Raw genomic sequence first — 14,963 nt, 5'->3', positions numbered from 1 at the left:
AAAAATTAAAGGGGGGCTAATAATTCTGACTTTAACTGTATATACAGCTATGGGAAAAAAAGAGACCACTTAGAAATTCTCAGTTTCTCAGAAGTTATGCATTTCACTGTTAAAAATCCACACAATCAATTTGTGTTGTGACAACGAAGAAATTACGTTAACTTATTAGTTTTTACAAATGTAGGTGAATTGAACAAAAAACAATAAAGCTGTCCCAATGAAATCTCAATATTTGTGTTGTTTCAGCTCAATTTAGATAAGTAGTTTGAACAAGTAACACAAACTCTTTTTTGAGTGTTTAGTAAATTGTAGTATTGGTTTTTTTTTTAAACATTACTTGCAAAATAAATTCAAAACTCTTCATGAATTTTATCAGAAATTTGGAAGATATGTTATCAGACAAAATTAAAGATATCAATGTTTTTACATTTTAAACAGATAAACCCAGTACATATTTCACAGTATTTATGATGAAAATAAATGTACACAAAAATAATAAATAAATGAATGAATGAGTGAATAAATAAATAATTTAAAAAATGCAAAGCGGTTAAATTGACAAAAAGTAATATATTCAAATAATTAATGTTTTTCTGCCACACATATATATTACTGTAAAAATGTTATATTAATTTAACCCATACTTATTAATACATTTAAAATAATAAGGTTTCATTAAAAATAAATATTATTTAAATATTTAAAAACTGACAATTTGTTAAAAGGTTTTGACAGGTAATGACACAGTATACAGATTTAAAATGTAAAAATAGTTAAAATTAATAAAATTAAAAACTAATGGTTATGCTTGAAATGAACTATTCCTTATTAATAATCTACTAATATCGAACTATTAATAAACGATTATTTTTAAAATGTAATTCTTGTGAGGAATGTGAGAAATGTATAATTAAAATAGATCATGTTTCTCAATATAATATAAATGTGCACTTATTAAAAGTATCATATGGTTAGTTGAGCATTCTGATAACCACCAAACTCAACAGTCACATCTCTCTAGGAACAACATTTGTGTAGAAACCACTCTCAATATAAAATGATCCAAAACATTCACTCCTGTGGGCAGCAGACAACAACACAGCTCACTTTAAAGCAGAGACACATTACAAGCCCAATCACACTTTACCTTTCCCCACCATTGTCTCCTCAATAGTCAACAGTTGTGCTTTCTGAATGACGAAAGGGATTCTACATAGCGAAATTACACAGTTGCGGAAGATTATCGTATTTCATCAACAGCAGATATTACATGCTCATCCATTATGCTCTTCATGCAAAATGCATGACGGTTATTTAAACTAAATTATATATTATATCAAATCGGCGACTCTCACTTTGTCATTTATTGAGCCGACTCAGTCTCAAAATCTTTATCTCTATTAAAATCTTGCAAGAATGAAAATGCAGATTGTCTTGTCAGGTGAGCTTCTGGAAGGATGTGGAGCAGGAGGAGTTGGGGAAGAAGAAGAGGACGTTGGGGAACGAGACGAACATGTTGTTGTCAGGGCTGGATGGAAACACGCAGTATCTGGTATCTGTGAAAGGATTCAACAGCGCCGGGCAAGGACCATCCAGCATAGCCATCAAGATGAGCACAAAGAAAAATGGTGAGTTCTGTCCGACTGGAAATATGAATAACAAAACAAGGGTTAAAGGATTATGCTGGATTCACTCCAAATGCGCAATTGACCCTTTGTGGCAGTTTGATTGACAGGTGATCTGGCCAATCATAACACCAATATTGTTTGCCCCTGTCACACATATCACGTCATTCATATTCAATCAGGGGTCTTAAACTGCCTGGCCCTCAACTGACATAAAAAATATAACAAGAATCAGCCCAACAAAATATATAAAGTACAGACATTTACATGGACATTTAAAGTATGCGCTATTTGTTCGGGTTGTTTTGGGTTTTTGAGTAATTTTGATAATTGTACTTTCGATAATTGAACATGTTAAAGTAAAAATGAATTATATATATATATATATATATATATATATATATATATATATATATATATATATATATATATATATATATATATATATATATATATATATATATAAACATAAAATTCATTTTTACATTAACATGTTCAATTATCGAAAGAACAATTACCAAAATCACTCAAAAACCCAGTATTTAACCCAGTATTTATATTTATAGTATATAGTACAATATATATATATATATATATATATATATATATATATATATATATATATATATATATATATATATAAATATATCATAGCAATTCAAACTACCCCTTCAATATGTACAACAAGAAACAAAAAGAAAGAGCTTACACTCTAGGGAAGAATATCTTAGTGCATCAAATACATGAGGTTTCCACTTTTTTGTTGTGCTTGAATGTTAAAGCGGAATTGTCAGTCCTATGAATTGTCAGTCACTGATATGGCCCCCCACCAATTTGTAAAATATATATGACAGTTCTATGGAAGTCACATGGAACGTTATAACAACGTTTTTGGTGCTTTTCTGGACTTTGAATGTGATTCAAGACTGTTGCCGTCTATGGAGGACGAGGGAGCTCTAGGATTACATCCAAAATGTCTTAAATTGTGTTTGTGAAGATTAACAAACAAATGTTTCAGGGGAGGGTTAGTCAATAATAACAATATTTTTATTTTTGGGTGAACTATCCTTTAATGTTATAGACAAAAATAGGTTATCTAAAACTCATCCAAATCATTCTCCACATATTACACTGAACATTAAATATCTTCTGACATAATCACGTCATATCACAGCAGTTTCATGTTTATTCTGGACAGCTGAAACGTTTGTAACTGGAAACTTGCCGGATTGCTTTGTCAACATTTGTCTGAAGGGATAGTTGAACAGAAATGGGCCTTGAGAGGAGGAAGATCATATTAAATATTCCAATTATTATGTAACCATTGCTCATTTCAGACCTTCATTTTTTTAAATAAGCTTTTTATCTGTCTCTCTTGTTCTCTCACTCTCTCTCTCTCTCTCTCTCTCTCTCTCTCTCTCCAGCCCCAAGTCTACCTCCAGGCAACTTGATGTGGATTCAAGAGGGAAACAATGTTTCTCTATCCTGGGATCCAGTGAAAGCAAGGGACAATGAGTCAGAAGTCATTGGGTACAAGGTTTGTATCGCACAGATACTGTGCAGGTAAAGGCAAACACAGTGACAGTGCATGATGTCTTTGTTCTCTTTTTCTCCCTCTCCTTTGCAGGTATTATTGCGTCAAGAGGGACGGGGCCACAGCCAAGTCATGAGGACTCCAAACTCAGCGGTGGTCCTGACACTTCCCGAGGGGGGAACATACATCATTGAAGTGCGCGCAGTCAGTGAAGGAGGTGAAGGAGCCGCCAGCGCTCAGGTCAGAGTGCTCACCTCCTCAGGTAAGCAGCGCTCAGGTCACATACACACACTTAACCATTTCACACATAAGTTCGAAATACTCCTCCTGACCCAACTGTATACGTTTTTTTAATGTGACCATTAATTAGAACGCATGGCATTAAAGTGACTACAGTGACTACGTTTACATGGACATCAGTAATCGAATTTATTGCCTAATCTAAATAAGACAATAATAAGCAACCCAGACTTATTCTGATTACGCACCCCTATATACTTTTCTGGAGAGAGCAAAATACGCTCCAGGAGCTACGTTTCACGAATCTGCCAAAGACCGCTGCGTACGCTTTTTTAGATCTCAAATATCCCTCGTGAGTTCGATTCGCGCCTGCTCTTGTCACGTAAATCCACCAGAGGCCGCTGTTGACTAGCTCACTGACTGACTGACCAACCAACTGATCCCCACAACCCCCCCTTCCCTAAACCCAACCGATAGTATTTTAAAAAGCACCTATTGACCCGCCCACCTCCTTTCCAAAATCCAACCGCAGTGTTTTCAAAAGCAATCCAGAAAAAGAAAAGCCCCCTGATCTTTACCACCTTTTCATATTTTACCACATTCTCACCCTGTTATTTACTTATGTAATTATTTTATCTTTTGGCTTCTGTTTTATCTTCCCTGCTTTCTGGACCGTTCTTCACTGGACTCGAACCTCGTCGTCGCGATCAATTTCATTTTGCATTTCAAGTCCGCCGAAGTACGTGTCGAGCTACCGAACAAGCTGGTAAATGTGGAAAAGCCATTCACATGCAGGTAAGCAGTCAGCTGGTAAGCGCAAAAAGGAACGGCATCATACCGTCCTGTAGCGTTCGTTTTAAAGATGAAATGCAGCCATACATACTTCTGGCTACATAATTCGCGATCTTCAGAAATGTATATAGGGGGTACGCTTTCACAATGAGCCCATGTTGATAATATGATTAAGGTGGTTACATGAGTTGCTTTTTGAATGGTCCTTTCATGTTCTAATTTTGTATGTTCAATTAACGTCATTATGTTACCATTCAAGGCTAGTTTCTTCTGGCGTTTCATGCAACAACCGTACATTTTTTTTGTCATTTCATGGTATTTTGGCCATTTCATTAAAAAATTTATGACAAGTTAAATTGCACAGTTAATTTGTCACACTATGCGTGCAAACAGAACGACTTTTAATCAGAGTATTGCAACATAGGCTCATTGTAAAAACGTCCCCCTATATACATTTCTGGAGATTGCAAATTATATAGCCAGAAGTAGGTATGGCTGCATTTCATCTATAAAATTAACGCCACGGGGCGGTATGATTCCGTTCCTTTTCATGCTTACCAGCTGACACTTACCTTCATATGGACGGCTTTCTCGCTTTTACCAGTTTGGCCAGTAGGTTACCATGTATGTCGGCGGACTTGAAACAAAGGGAGAAGTTGATATCGATGACGGGGTTTGAGTCTGGCAAAGAACAGTTCCAGAAAGCAGATGAGACAAAAACAGAAGCCAAAAAATATAAATAAATAAACAAGTAAATAATAGGGTAAGAATGTGGTAAAATCTGAAAACATGTTAAAAATCAGGTGCGGGCCTTTCTTTTTCTGGATTGCTTTTTAAAACTGCCGGTTGGATTTAGGGAAGTTGATGGGTGGGTCAATCGGTGCTTTTGAAAACACTATTGGTTGGGTTTAGGGAAGTGACAGGGTGGGTCAGTCAATCGGTCAGTCAGTAAGTCAGTCGACGGCGGCCTCTGGTGGATTTATGCGAGAACAGCAGGTGAGAGAGAAATTTGAGATCACAAAAAGCGAACACAGCAGCCTCTGGTGGATTTGCGAAAACAAAATCTGCAAAAAAAATTAGCTCCTGGCACGTATTTGGCACTCTCAAGAAATGTATATAGAGGTACGTCTTCAGAATGAGCCTGGACCGGAGTATGTCTTAATCATATAAATAACAGAGTATTGGTGTCCATGTAAACATACTGGCTTATTTATGCATTTATCTTGTTTTCTTTGTTCCCTAACAAACTAGAAATATCTGATATTCCTACTCTCAAATATGTGTAAGAACACGTATTTTGTCTTTTAAACAGCTTAATAATATTATTTTATTAAATTAATTGAATTATTCTTATTAAATCATATTATTTAATGATTTGATGGGTGCGGCCATGTTTAATCTATGCTGCAGGAGAGATTAGTGCTCCTAGATTTACAACATGTTAATTCCTCATTTTTTTCTGAAATACATTCTGTATGTGCCTATAGACCACCTAATTTGCTCCTGCATCATTAACAACATGGCTCAGGAGATTGTTTGCTGTCTCCCCAGCAGCCAATAAGCTTGCTTATCAACATTTAAATGCTCAGTGTTGTACTATGCCACAAGTGTCAAAGCCAGTTCCTGGAGGGCCGCAGCCCTGCATAGATTAGTTCCAACCCTAATTAAACACCCCTGATCAAACTAATTGAATCCTTCAGTTTTGTTTGGAACCTAACAGGTAAGTGTGTTGAAGCAGGGTTGGAATAAACTGTGCAGAGCTGCGGGCCTTCAGGAACTGGATTTGACACCTGTGTTCTATGCTGTAAGGTTACAGCACGTTTTTCTTAGACCCTCCCCCACCCCAGCTCCACCTGTGTTTAGATCTGCTACAAGGTTACATACATATTGTGTTTGCAGCAACAATGTGTTGTATTCTCATACTACATGTTTGTGAATATACTGGCAGTAGTAAGTCTCGGTACTTGCTCCGCCATAATAATCAAAGCAGTAGCAGAGTAGACCAAAAACATTACATTACCATATACATATTTATTACCAAACATTACATTACCAAATACATTGCATTACCATATACTTATACATTACCATATTAAATCTCTCAGAGAGTTATCATGACAGAAATTTGTACTCTTTTCTTATCCTCTTCATTGATTTATACAGAACTATTACAGTATTTAGGACAAGTACATTATAAGCAACGCTAATTTAATTACCTAAATATGAACAGCAACCCCTTTCCCTACTTTTTAAATGGAAACATAATTTAATACAGCAACTACATATTTTGTAAGTGTACATATAACAACAATAACTACGCCAAACACTGTGACCCACCTGTATTTAATGCAGTCGGTGGAACAATATTTACATCTGGTGCGAGGAAAGTACAAGCCCGTCTAGACTGTTTCCGATTCAATCCAGTACATGCTGACTCTACATTCTTTCTTTTATATTGTTTAAACATGTTGCACGCTGTCTAGCTCTCTTGTTAACATGCTGCTTAAATGCATTAACTCAGAATGCTTAATGGTTTTTCTTTCTCAGATACACAAGAAAATAAATATATTATTGGTGTACCTTATATATTAGGAACAGCAGGTGCACTTCATGGTAATGTTTAATAGGTTACATCTTGTCAGGTACAGGGTTGAACTAAATTAACCCACAGGACTCTGTTCAAAGATTTCAACGTCATTCACAACCGATTTTCAATGGCATATGGCTTGCATCGATAGGTTAATATCTGATCTGTCTGATTAAATGGCAGAAAAAAATCGATGATTCATAGTACAATTAATTAATTCCCACATATTAATGAAGTCTGAGTCAATCAATGTGCTTATTTCCTGTTTGCACAGTCAATGTTTATATCCAATCTGTGCCACATTGGAGTGTAAAGGTTCTCAAAATGGAAGTTAGAAGCAATTTGTTAGTTTCAAGGTCATCTATAAACTAGTGTGCTCCAAAACAGTGACAAAATAAGCATAAGCATGATGTTTTTTTTAAACATTAACGAAACTTTTCATCAGATTTTCTGAACAATCAAATGCTCTAAAGCACAGGTGTCAAACTTAGCTTCTGGAGGGCCGCAGCTCTGCACAGTTTAGTATCAGCTCCAATTAAACACGCCTGATCAGACTAATTGAGTCCTTCAGGCTTGTTTGAAACCTACAGGTAAGGGTGTTAAAGCAGGGTTGGAACTAATGGCTCGTTTCCACTGACTGGAACGGTACGGTTCAGGTCGGTATGGGTCACCTTTATCAGGCCTGCGTTTCCACTACCAAGGGTACCCTTTTAGTGGGAGTGGTGTATAACAGAAAGTTTCAGTCGACGTCATTCTCGCTTGAGGAAATGTCTACAATAAAGCTGTACAGGTCACTCACATATCATATGAGAAGCTCTTCTCACAAAACAGATGCTTTACACACATAAATACTTCTGTATAAAAGTTTATTACTAACTTTTCTATGAACATGGGTTGATTATAACTGCAGATCAATAGCCTAACGTCTGGAATTATATTAAATAAATAAATAAATGAACATATATGAACACATACAGCCCCTTACAGTCTCCGATGTGTTACCAACTACAGAAGAACTACACACGGCAGACTTTTCGTCCTTATTTAGGTTCAAAAACAACACACAATATAGCCTACAGTCAGTGAAAACCTCTCATCTGTGTCTGTAATCTTCAGCAGCACATGTAGCCTCTGTTAGACAGTAATTCCATCATTCCCAGTTCATATTAGTCCAAAAGGTGAAGATAATAAGTTAGTTATACATGGCAGTTTGTTCATGTTTGCTGAAAAATAATGTGCTCCTTTTTTTCCGGCTTCTCCTTTGCTTTTTCACGCTTCACTCTTGTCTTGTCAGCTTCTGACAGGATCGGGTTTCAAAAGCACATCAATAATCAAGCGCACGTTATTATCATCAGCTCAAGAAGTTTGTTATTTCAGATATTTCAGATATAACGTTCGACGCGCGTGTACGTTATAAAGTACACTGTTCCCTTTGAAGATTTACTCTACGTGTCCTCGAGAGTTTGTTTTCTATATCAAACTAGCGAAGTCTGAACTTAAGGGTGCAAGACTGAAAAAGGGCCTCTTCAGCATTTCCAAAAAGCTTTGTTTTCAGGGCTTGAAAACTCCGGGGTAGTGTGCACGGAAGGTGTAACTGTAGCAAAAGTTATGCATTTTAGTTTAACATATAAATGTAAACGGGGCCTGTGTCTGTCACATGCTTTGGCTCAGTAAATGTTGTTGGCAGAGCTGCGATATAAGTAAAATGCTATTGGCTATTTTCGGAAAGAGGAGCAGCTTTTTGATCTGCTCCACCCTGTTTTTTGTGTTTGAGTTGAAATGACATAACACACCGTAGAAAGCTGCACATTCCAAGATACTTCAGGGGAGCTTTAAGAGATGTGTACATATGGCAGCATGCTTGACTGCTTTCACTTAATTCCTCTTTAATTACATTTGCTACGTACACCTACACAGCCAATTAAGTTTCCACTATCAAAGGGAAAGACGGATTTTAAGTTTGCCGTCATTATCCTACCAGGACTAATGGGCCATTGTAGAGCAAACTCTCTTTATTTTTTCGTATTCACAAGAACTGTTTTCTTTTCGTCGTGTAATTATAATGCTTGCAGAGAAGCTCTGTCGCTCCCACTTTTACTTCTGCACAACTTTATTTGCTTAATTCAGCTCAAAAACTTTTAAAAAGTTGCTCAGACTCCCATCAACTCTCTTCTTAAGCCTCGTTCACACATACAAGAACAATCTACATTTCCACATCTGCAAAAACAGCTAAAAACACTGTATTATGTATGCCAGGACAGTATTTGATGGCAGCTTTCTCAAAAATATCCACTTTGAAACCAGTTTTCAAATATATGTGTTTCCATTCTTAGAAATGGTGTATTTGTGAAAACGAACAGACAAAACATATTTATAGGTTTCTGTTTTGGTTGAAACCGTTGGCCACTGAGTCTGTTTTTTTCTTCTACATGATATAATTCAAGTTGATATCCAATTTATCACTGAGTACTGCATTGTACCACTATGTGCTTTGTATTTTCGGTTTGTGCACAATAATGGGCGTCAATGAGATTAGGGATGCAACTATTAACTGCGCTTTAATTTACCATGATTAATTAATCGTAAAGGCTTCCCAACACCGTGATTCTTCACAGAACAAAACTGCTGCAACTAAACAAAGTTAAGCCAACTGTGCACTAGTTTAAAGTTCTGAGCTTGTACAACGAGGCTAATACCCACGGACACATGATTAACTATGGCTGAGGCTATTAACTAATGGTTATTTACATATCAAAGCTTGAGCGTGCTCAAGTTCGTTTATTCCAATACAGGCACATGGCTTGCGTGCACATACATGCACGAGACGTGCTCACGCTTTCCAGGCACTCCTAGTTGAAAAAGAATGCAGCTCACCGTAAGTCACGTGACAACAACTGGACCGCTTAGCTTCATACTTTATGAGAAAAAAAAATACAAAATGAAAATATCAAACAATTTTGTAAGTTAATTGATCAAAAGTGCCTTTCAGTCAGAGGTTCGGCAGTCTCTGACTACCTTTGCTGTCTTTAAAAGGAAAATACTTAGCTAATATGTGTCTTGATCAGCAGCGATCCGTGCCTGGCAGACCTCTGTTGAACTACACATATTACACTAACAAACTACAATTCCCGTCATGCTGTCTCACACACACCGGTTGCTGTTCACCACTGATGACTCACAGACAGCTGAATCCTGTCATCACTGATTATCTGGACTACTTATACACCATACATACACCAGTTCAGGACTGAGTCTTTGTTTGCAGTCATCATGTTTTAGTTTTGTTTGCTATTTGTTGACGTGCTGACTTGTTCTTGCTTTGTTTTTTTGTTATAAACTGACTCTTCCTTGTTCTTGATCTTAGCTTTGTTTTTTGTTATATACTGACTCCGCCTTGTTCTTGATCTAAGCTTTGTTATTTTGCTATATACTGAACCCGCCTTGTTCTTGATCTTAGCTTTATTATTTTCTGAACCCGCCTTGTTTTTGACCTGATGCCTGTTTTCGACTACATGGATGCTTTTATTATTTGAACTTGGATCCTTATCTCTGTTGTCCCTCGTTTTGCTCCTGCACATGACACTTAGATTTACATTAGACAAATACAATTTGTTTATTGGGCGACGCAGTGGTGCAGTAGGTAGTGCTGTTGCCTCACAGCAAGAAGGTCGCTGGTTCGAGCCTCGGCTGGGTCAGTTGGCATTTCTGTGTGGAGTTTGCATGTGTGGAGTTTGGAGTTTGCACATGACAATATTCTTGCTTGACTTCTTGCTGTGTGTGACTCCCTGCATTCGCGTGGGTTTCCTCCGGGTGCTCCGGTTTCCCCCACAGTCCAAAGATATGCGGTACAGGTGAATTGGGAAGGCAAACTTGTCTGTAGTGTATGAGTGTGAGTGAGTGTGTATGGATGTTTCCCAGAGATAGGTTGTGGCTGGAAGAAAATTCTGCCATAATGTACCCCATAGGGATAGAACGAATCTTTTATGTGACTTGAGAACGATGAGTCCTCGTTATTCGGTCATTTGCGCATGCGCACATTTGTGCAGGGGGAGAAGAAGATTAGTTAATTTTTTGAGTCCTCTGTTGGGTGAGTCGTTCGTTCGTTCGTTCGTCTGTTCGTCCTATGAAAGACAGAAACCAATCATATGCAGTCAGAGACAGAAAAAGATTTGATTCGATAATCTCGAGTCCTCGGTTTGGTCATTTGTTCTTCATGTGAAAAACAGAAGCCAATCATATGCATTTAGAGCCCGAAAAAGAATTGATCCGTTCACCTCTTGAGTCCTTGGTTTGAGTCTTTCATTCATCACGTGAAATACAGAAACAATCACATGCATTTAGAGCTGGAAAAAAGATTTGATCCGTTCATTTCTCAAGTCCTTGGTTTTAGTTGGTTTTTTATTATGTGAAAGACACAAGCAAAGCCAATCTCTTTACATGCGGTCACATAATGAACAAACTACTCAAAACCCGAAGACTCAATAGGTGAACTAATCATGGGTGTTTTCAGCTCATACCAGCTCAAGGTATGCGTTGGTTAAGCTTACATGAGACTGTCAGTGTCAGATGAAGAACGACTGTTTGAAGTTTGAAGATGTGCTAAATGAGGTGACCAGAGTTAATCATAGACAAAACACCAGGTAAACAATGAAGGATTATTTTCACTTTCTTAGTATACTAGCATTCTAGTTATGACTTGTTTGTAGTGTGATCAGCGTTTAGGTTAGTTGTAGATGTGTTTGGAAGCATCTTGGTAATATTTGAATGCTATTTTGGCCAATTAAACGAAATGATTCGAAAAAAGATTTGTTCGTTTTTATGAACGTTACTTAATGGTCTGAGTCAGTAAAATGATCCGAACTTCTCGTCACTAGTACCCTAGAGCACATATTTCTCGGTTCTCAAAAATGTAGCCCTGGGCACATTTTCTTAATCAGCCTGTGTTTACTGTATTTGTCACTATTGTTTTATGCCAATATAACTACTGTTTTCTCACCATTATCATTTCTGCTTTATGTTGTTATTGCACACAGCACATACTTACATTTCCATTAACACATCTACTATTAGCAGCATTGGGATGATTGTTAAGAGTATAATGCTGCAAGAGTATTTCGAACTGCTTTAACTGCAAATTAAAAAATTCAATTGGCCTTTAAACTGGTTTACTTGATCTGTTTCATGGTCTAATAGTAGGTAATGTGTATTTATATTGCGCATTTATCATGTATGGCCATACACCCAAAGAGCTTCACAATCATGAGGAGGGTCTCTCCACACCAGCACTAGAGTGCAGCATCCACTTGGATGATGTGGCGGCAGCCACAGGACAACAGTGCCAGTTGACAGCTTACCACACACCAGCTATATAGGGGAGTGAAGATACATTGATGACAATTTGGTGGATGGGGATGATTGGGAGGCCATAATGGTTAAGGGCCAGTAGAGGGAATTTGGCCAGGATACCAGAGTTACACTGTGCCTTTAATGACCACAGAGAGTCAGGACCTCAGTTTAGCATCTCATTCGAAAGACAGCGCCCACCGACAGTGTAGATTCCTCTTCACTGTACTGGGGCATTAGGACTCACACAGACTGCCCTATTGGCTTCACTAACACCACTTCCTATAGCAACCTAGTTTTCCAACCCAGGCGCATTCTGTGAATGTAGTCCCGCGGACGTTTCTGGAGACTGCGAAATACGTAGCCAGAGGTACGTACGGCTGCATTTCAATTTTTTAAGCGAACGCTGCGGGGCGGTGTGACGGCGTTCCTTTGGCACTTGCCGGCCGGCCGCGCGCCTCTATGTGGAGGGCTTTCCCGCTGCAACCAGTTTTTCTGGTTAGCTCTTCGTGTACATCGGCGGACTCGAGGCACAGAGGGGGGCTGACCACGATGTCGTCGACAACCGGGTTTGAGTCTGGAAAAGAGCGGTTCCAGAAATCAGGTAAGAAAACAAAAACAAAAAATAAAGCGAACAAGTTCATCACAGGGTAAGAATGTGGTCAAAATCCGAAAACGTGGTAAAAATCAGAGGGCTTTTCTTTTTTCTGGACCGCTTTTGTGAATCGTCGTTGGTTGGGTTTAGGGAAGGAGGAGGGTGGGTCAACCGGTTGGCCGGTCACACGGTCAATCATTCTGTCATCCAGGCAGACAGGCGGAAGGTTGTTCAAAAGCAGCCTCTGGCGGGTTTACGTGCGAACGGCGCTCGTGAGAGACGTTCGAGATGCGGAAAAAGCACGCGCAGCGGCCTCTCGCGGATTCACGAAAACAAAAACTGCAAAAATATGTACCTCCAGGGATGTATTTAGCGGTCTCCAGAAACATCCACGGAACTACGTTCTCCGAATGAGCCTGGGTTGTAGTTTTCCCATGTGGTCTCCCATCCCGGTACAAACCAGGCTTAACCTTGCTTAGTTTCAGTGAGTAACCGTTTTGGGCTGCAGGGTGATATGGCTGTGGCATTATGGGTACTTTTCAACAGCTCAGACTAAATGATTGTCTAATACAATCTATGACATACAAACCAACTCATATGTCTCAATTGTACTTGAAAAACAAATAACAATATGTTACCATAACCTACATGTGAACTAATTACATACATATCTGCATACAGATGCATATTTTGTGTGCATCTGTATTGCAAACATATCTAATTTGCCTCTTTTTGCATACTCGTCTAATTTGCCTCTTTTTTCTCTGTCTTCCAGGAGTGCGTGCAAAGAATGGGCAGCTATCTGTCCAGAATCCACCTCCAGGCTTGGCATGGACTGCTCTTTTCCTGTCATTAATGGTGCCTTCTTTTCCCTTGTGAGGCTACTGAGTCATGTACTGTTCCTTTAAAACTTTCCTCCGCCTTCCTTCTAACAACCACACCCACTCACCCCCCGTCTGAAGGGGATGGGCTCTCCCTCCTCCACACAGACTGCCTGCTCCGGCCTGTATCATCAACAGGACCTAAGGGCCAGCCAAAGGGATGTGCTTCTTTTCCAAGGATCAAGAAATGCCTCAGACTTTTTTTTCTTCTTTCCTTTCTAGGTTTTTCTTTGGGATATCATTGTAGTGTTGTGCTGTACAAAGTGCAGAGAGACAGTTGTTTGAAATCTCCATGAATCCGTTTTTTTAGGGACTGTCGTCTGGAAGCTGCTAAGGCACCCGATGCTTCCCTTTACTGCATACGTTTGACCCTTTGGCTGTCCAACAAGCAACGCAGAGTAAGCTCAGTAGAAATAAGTGCATTGTTTTCTTAATAACATGAGGAGAGTGTGGAGACTACGCAGACAAAAAACAAACATTTTTTATAGTGCCGAAAATCTTACTATTTCCAGACTTGCTTTTTGTACATTGTGTTACCTTTAGAGAATCAAAAAAAAACAAAAAACATGTGGAACAGTGGTGTGTTTCGGTCGGCTGCGTCCAAGTTTTTGAACGTCTGTTTTCATTTTTTTGTTACATTCGATGGGTTTTGAGAACTAGCAGGGTTGCTGGGCAACAGTGAATCTGTCTGGACGAACCAGAGATAAAGGGTTTGGACTCAACATGTTGTGCCCAAACACCTCTGTAGACAAAAAACCAAGGCTGATCTGTAACAGTTGAAATAAATGTGATGTATATTTTTAAAGAGGCCTCTGGTGTGTGTGTTCTAGGTAAAGAAGGCAGTGGAAGGTCTCATGAATTGATTACAATCGATTCGCTGTATCAACAAAGTTTGTAGGGCACAGAATTGCGTTTGGAGAGAAGTATATTGCTCAAGAATGACTCTGTCCTCCAAGGTTTCAATGGTAAGTGTCTGGGTAAGTGAGTCATTACACAATGCATTTGCAATGATTGGATCACAACCACCACATTAAAGTGTGATGTAAATGTAGCCTGGATCCTGAAACAGTATTCCGGATGGTTTCAGAATATGGTAATATATATTACAGGGGTTGTGCCACAAATAATCACTATCCATCATTTTGAAAGATCTATCTGTTTTATGTAAAGTTCTGTGTTTTTAATATGATATAGTTAGATCTTCTGTGGTGTCTTTTCATGACTGTGTTGTGGGTTCTTGCCACTTTCTTTTTTATTTAACTCTTCAAAATGCTAAGCAGAGATAAAGCACCACGCTCTTTCGATCTGGTCACCCGAGTTAATGATCAATACTCCATGAATTATTCCACTGGACCACTTTTGGAAA

At 38.6% G+C, this 14,963-nt stretch overlaps 1 protein-coding gene across 2 annotated transcripts in view; it reads left to right on the top strand.

Moving 5' to 3' along the window:
* The window catches only part of cntn5 (contactin 5), a 519,869-nt gene extending 505,467 nt beyond the window's left edge, over positions 1-14,402 (top strand). For both annotated transcript variants that reach the window (XM_056477908.1, XM_056477906.1), the window contains exons 22-25: positions 1,442-1,628; positions 3,050-3,162; positions 3,253-3,421; positions 13,492-14,402. In XM_056477908.1, coding sequence (XP_056333883.1) covers positions 1,442-1,628; positions 3,050-3,162; positions 3,253-3,421; positions 13,492-13,595 — 573 coding nt within the window. In that variant the 3' untranslated portion in view covers positions 13,596-14,402. The remainder of the gene's footprint in view (positions 1-1,441; positions 1,629-3,049; positions 3,163-3,252; positions 3,422-13,491) is intronic.
* The last annotated feature ends 561 nt before the right edge of the window (positions 14,403-14,963 follow it).

Source organism: Danio aesculapii, chromosome 18, assembly GCF_903798145.1.
Source record: "Danio aesculapii chromosome 18, fDanAes4.1, whole genome shotgun sequence".
NCBI classification, from domain to species: Eukaryota; Metazoa; Chordata; class Actinopteri; order Cypriniformes; family Danionidae; genus Danio; species Danio aesculapii.
Note: the sequence above shows the minus strand (reverse complement) of the source record. Positions and strands in the feature narration are given on the sequence as shown.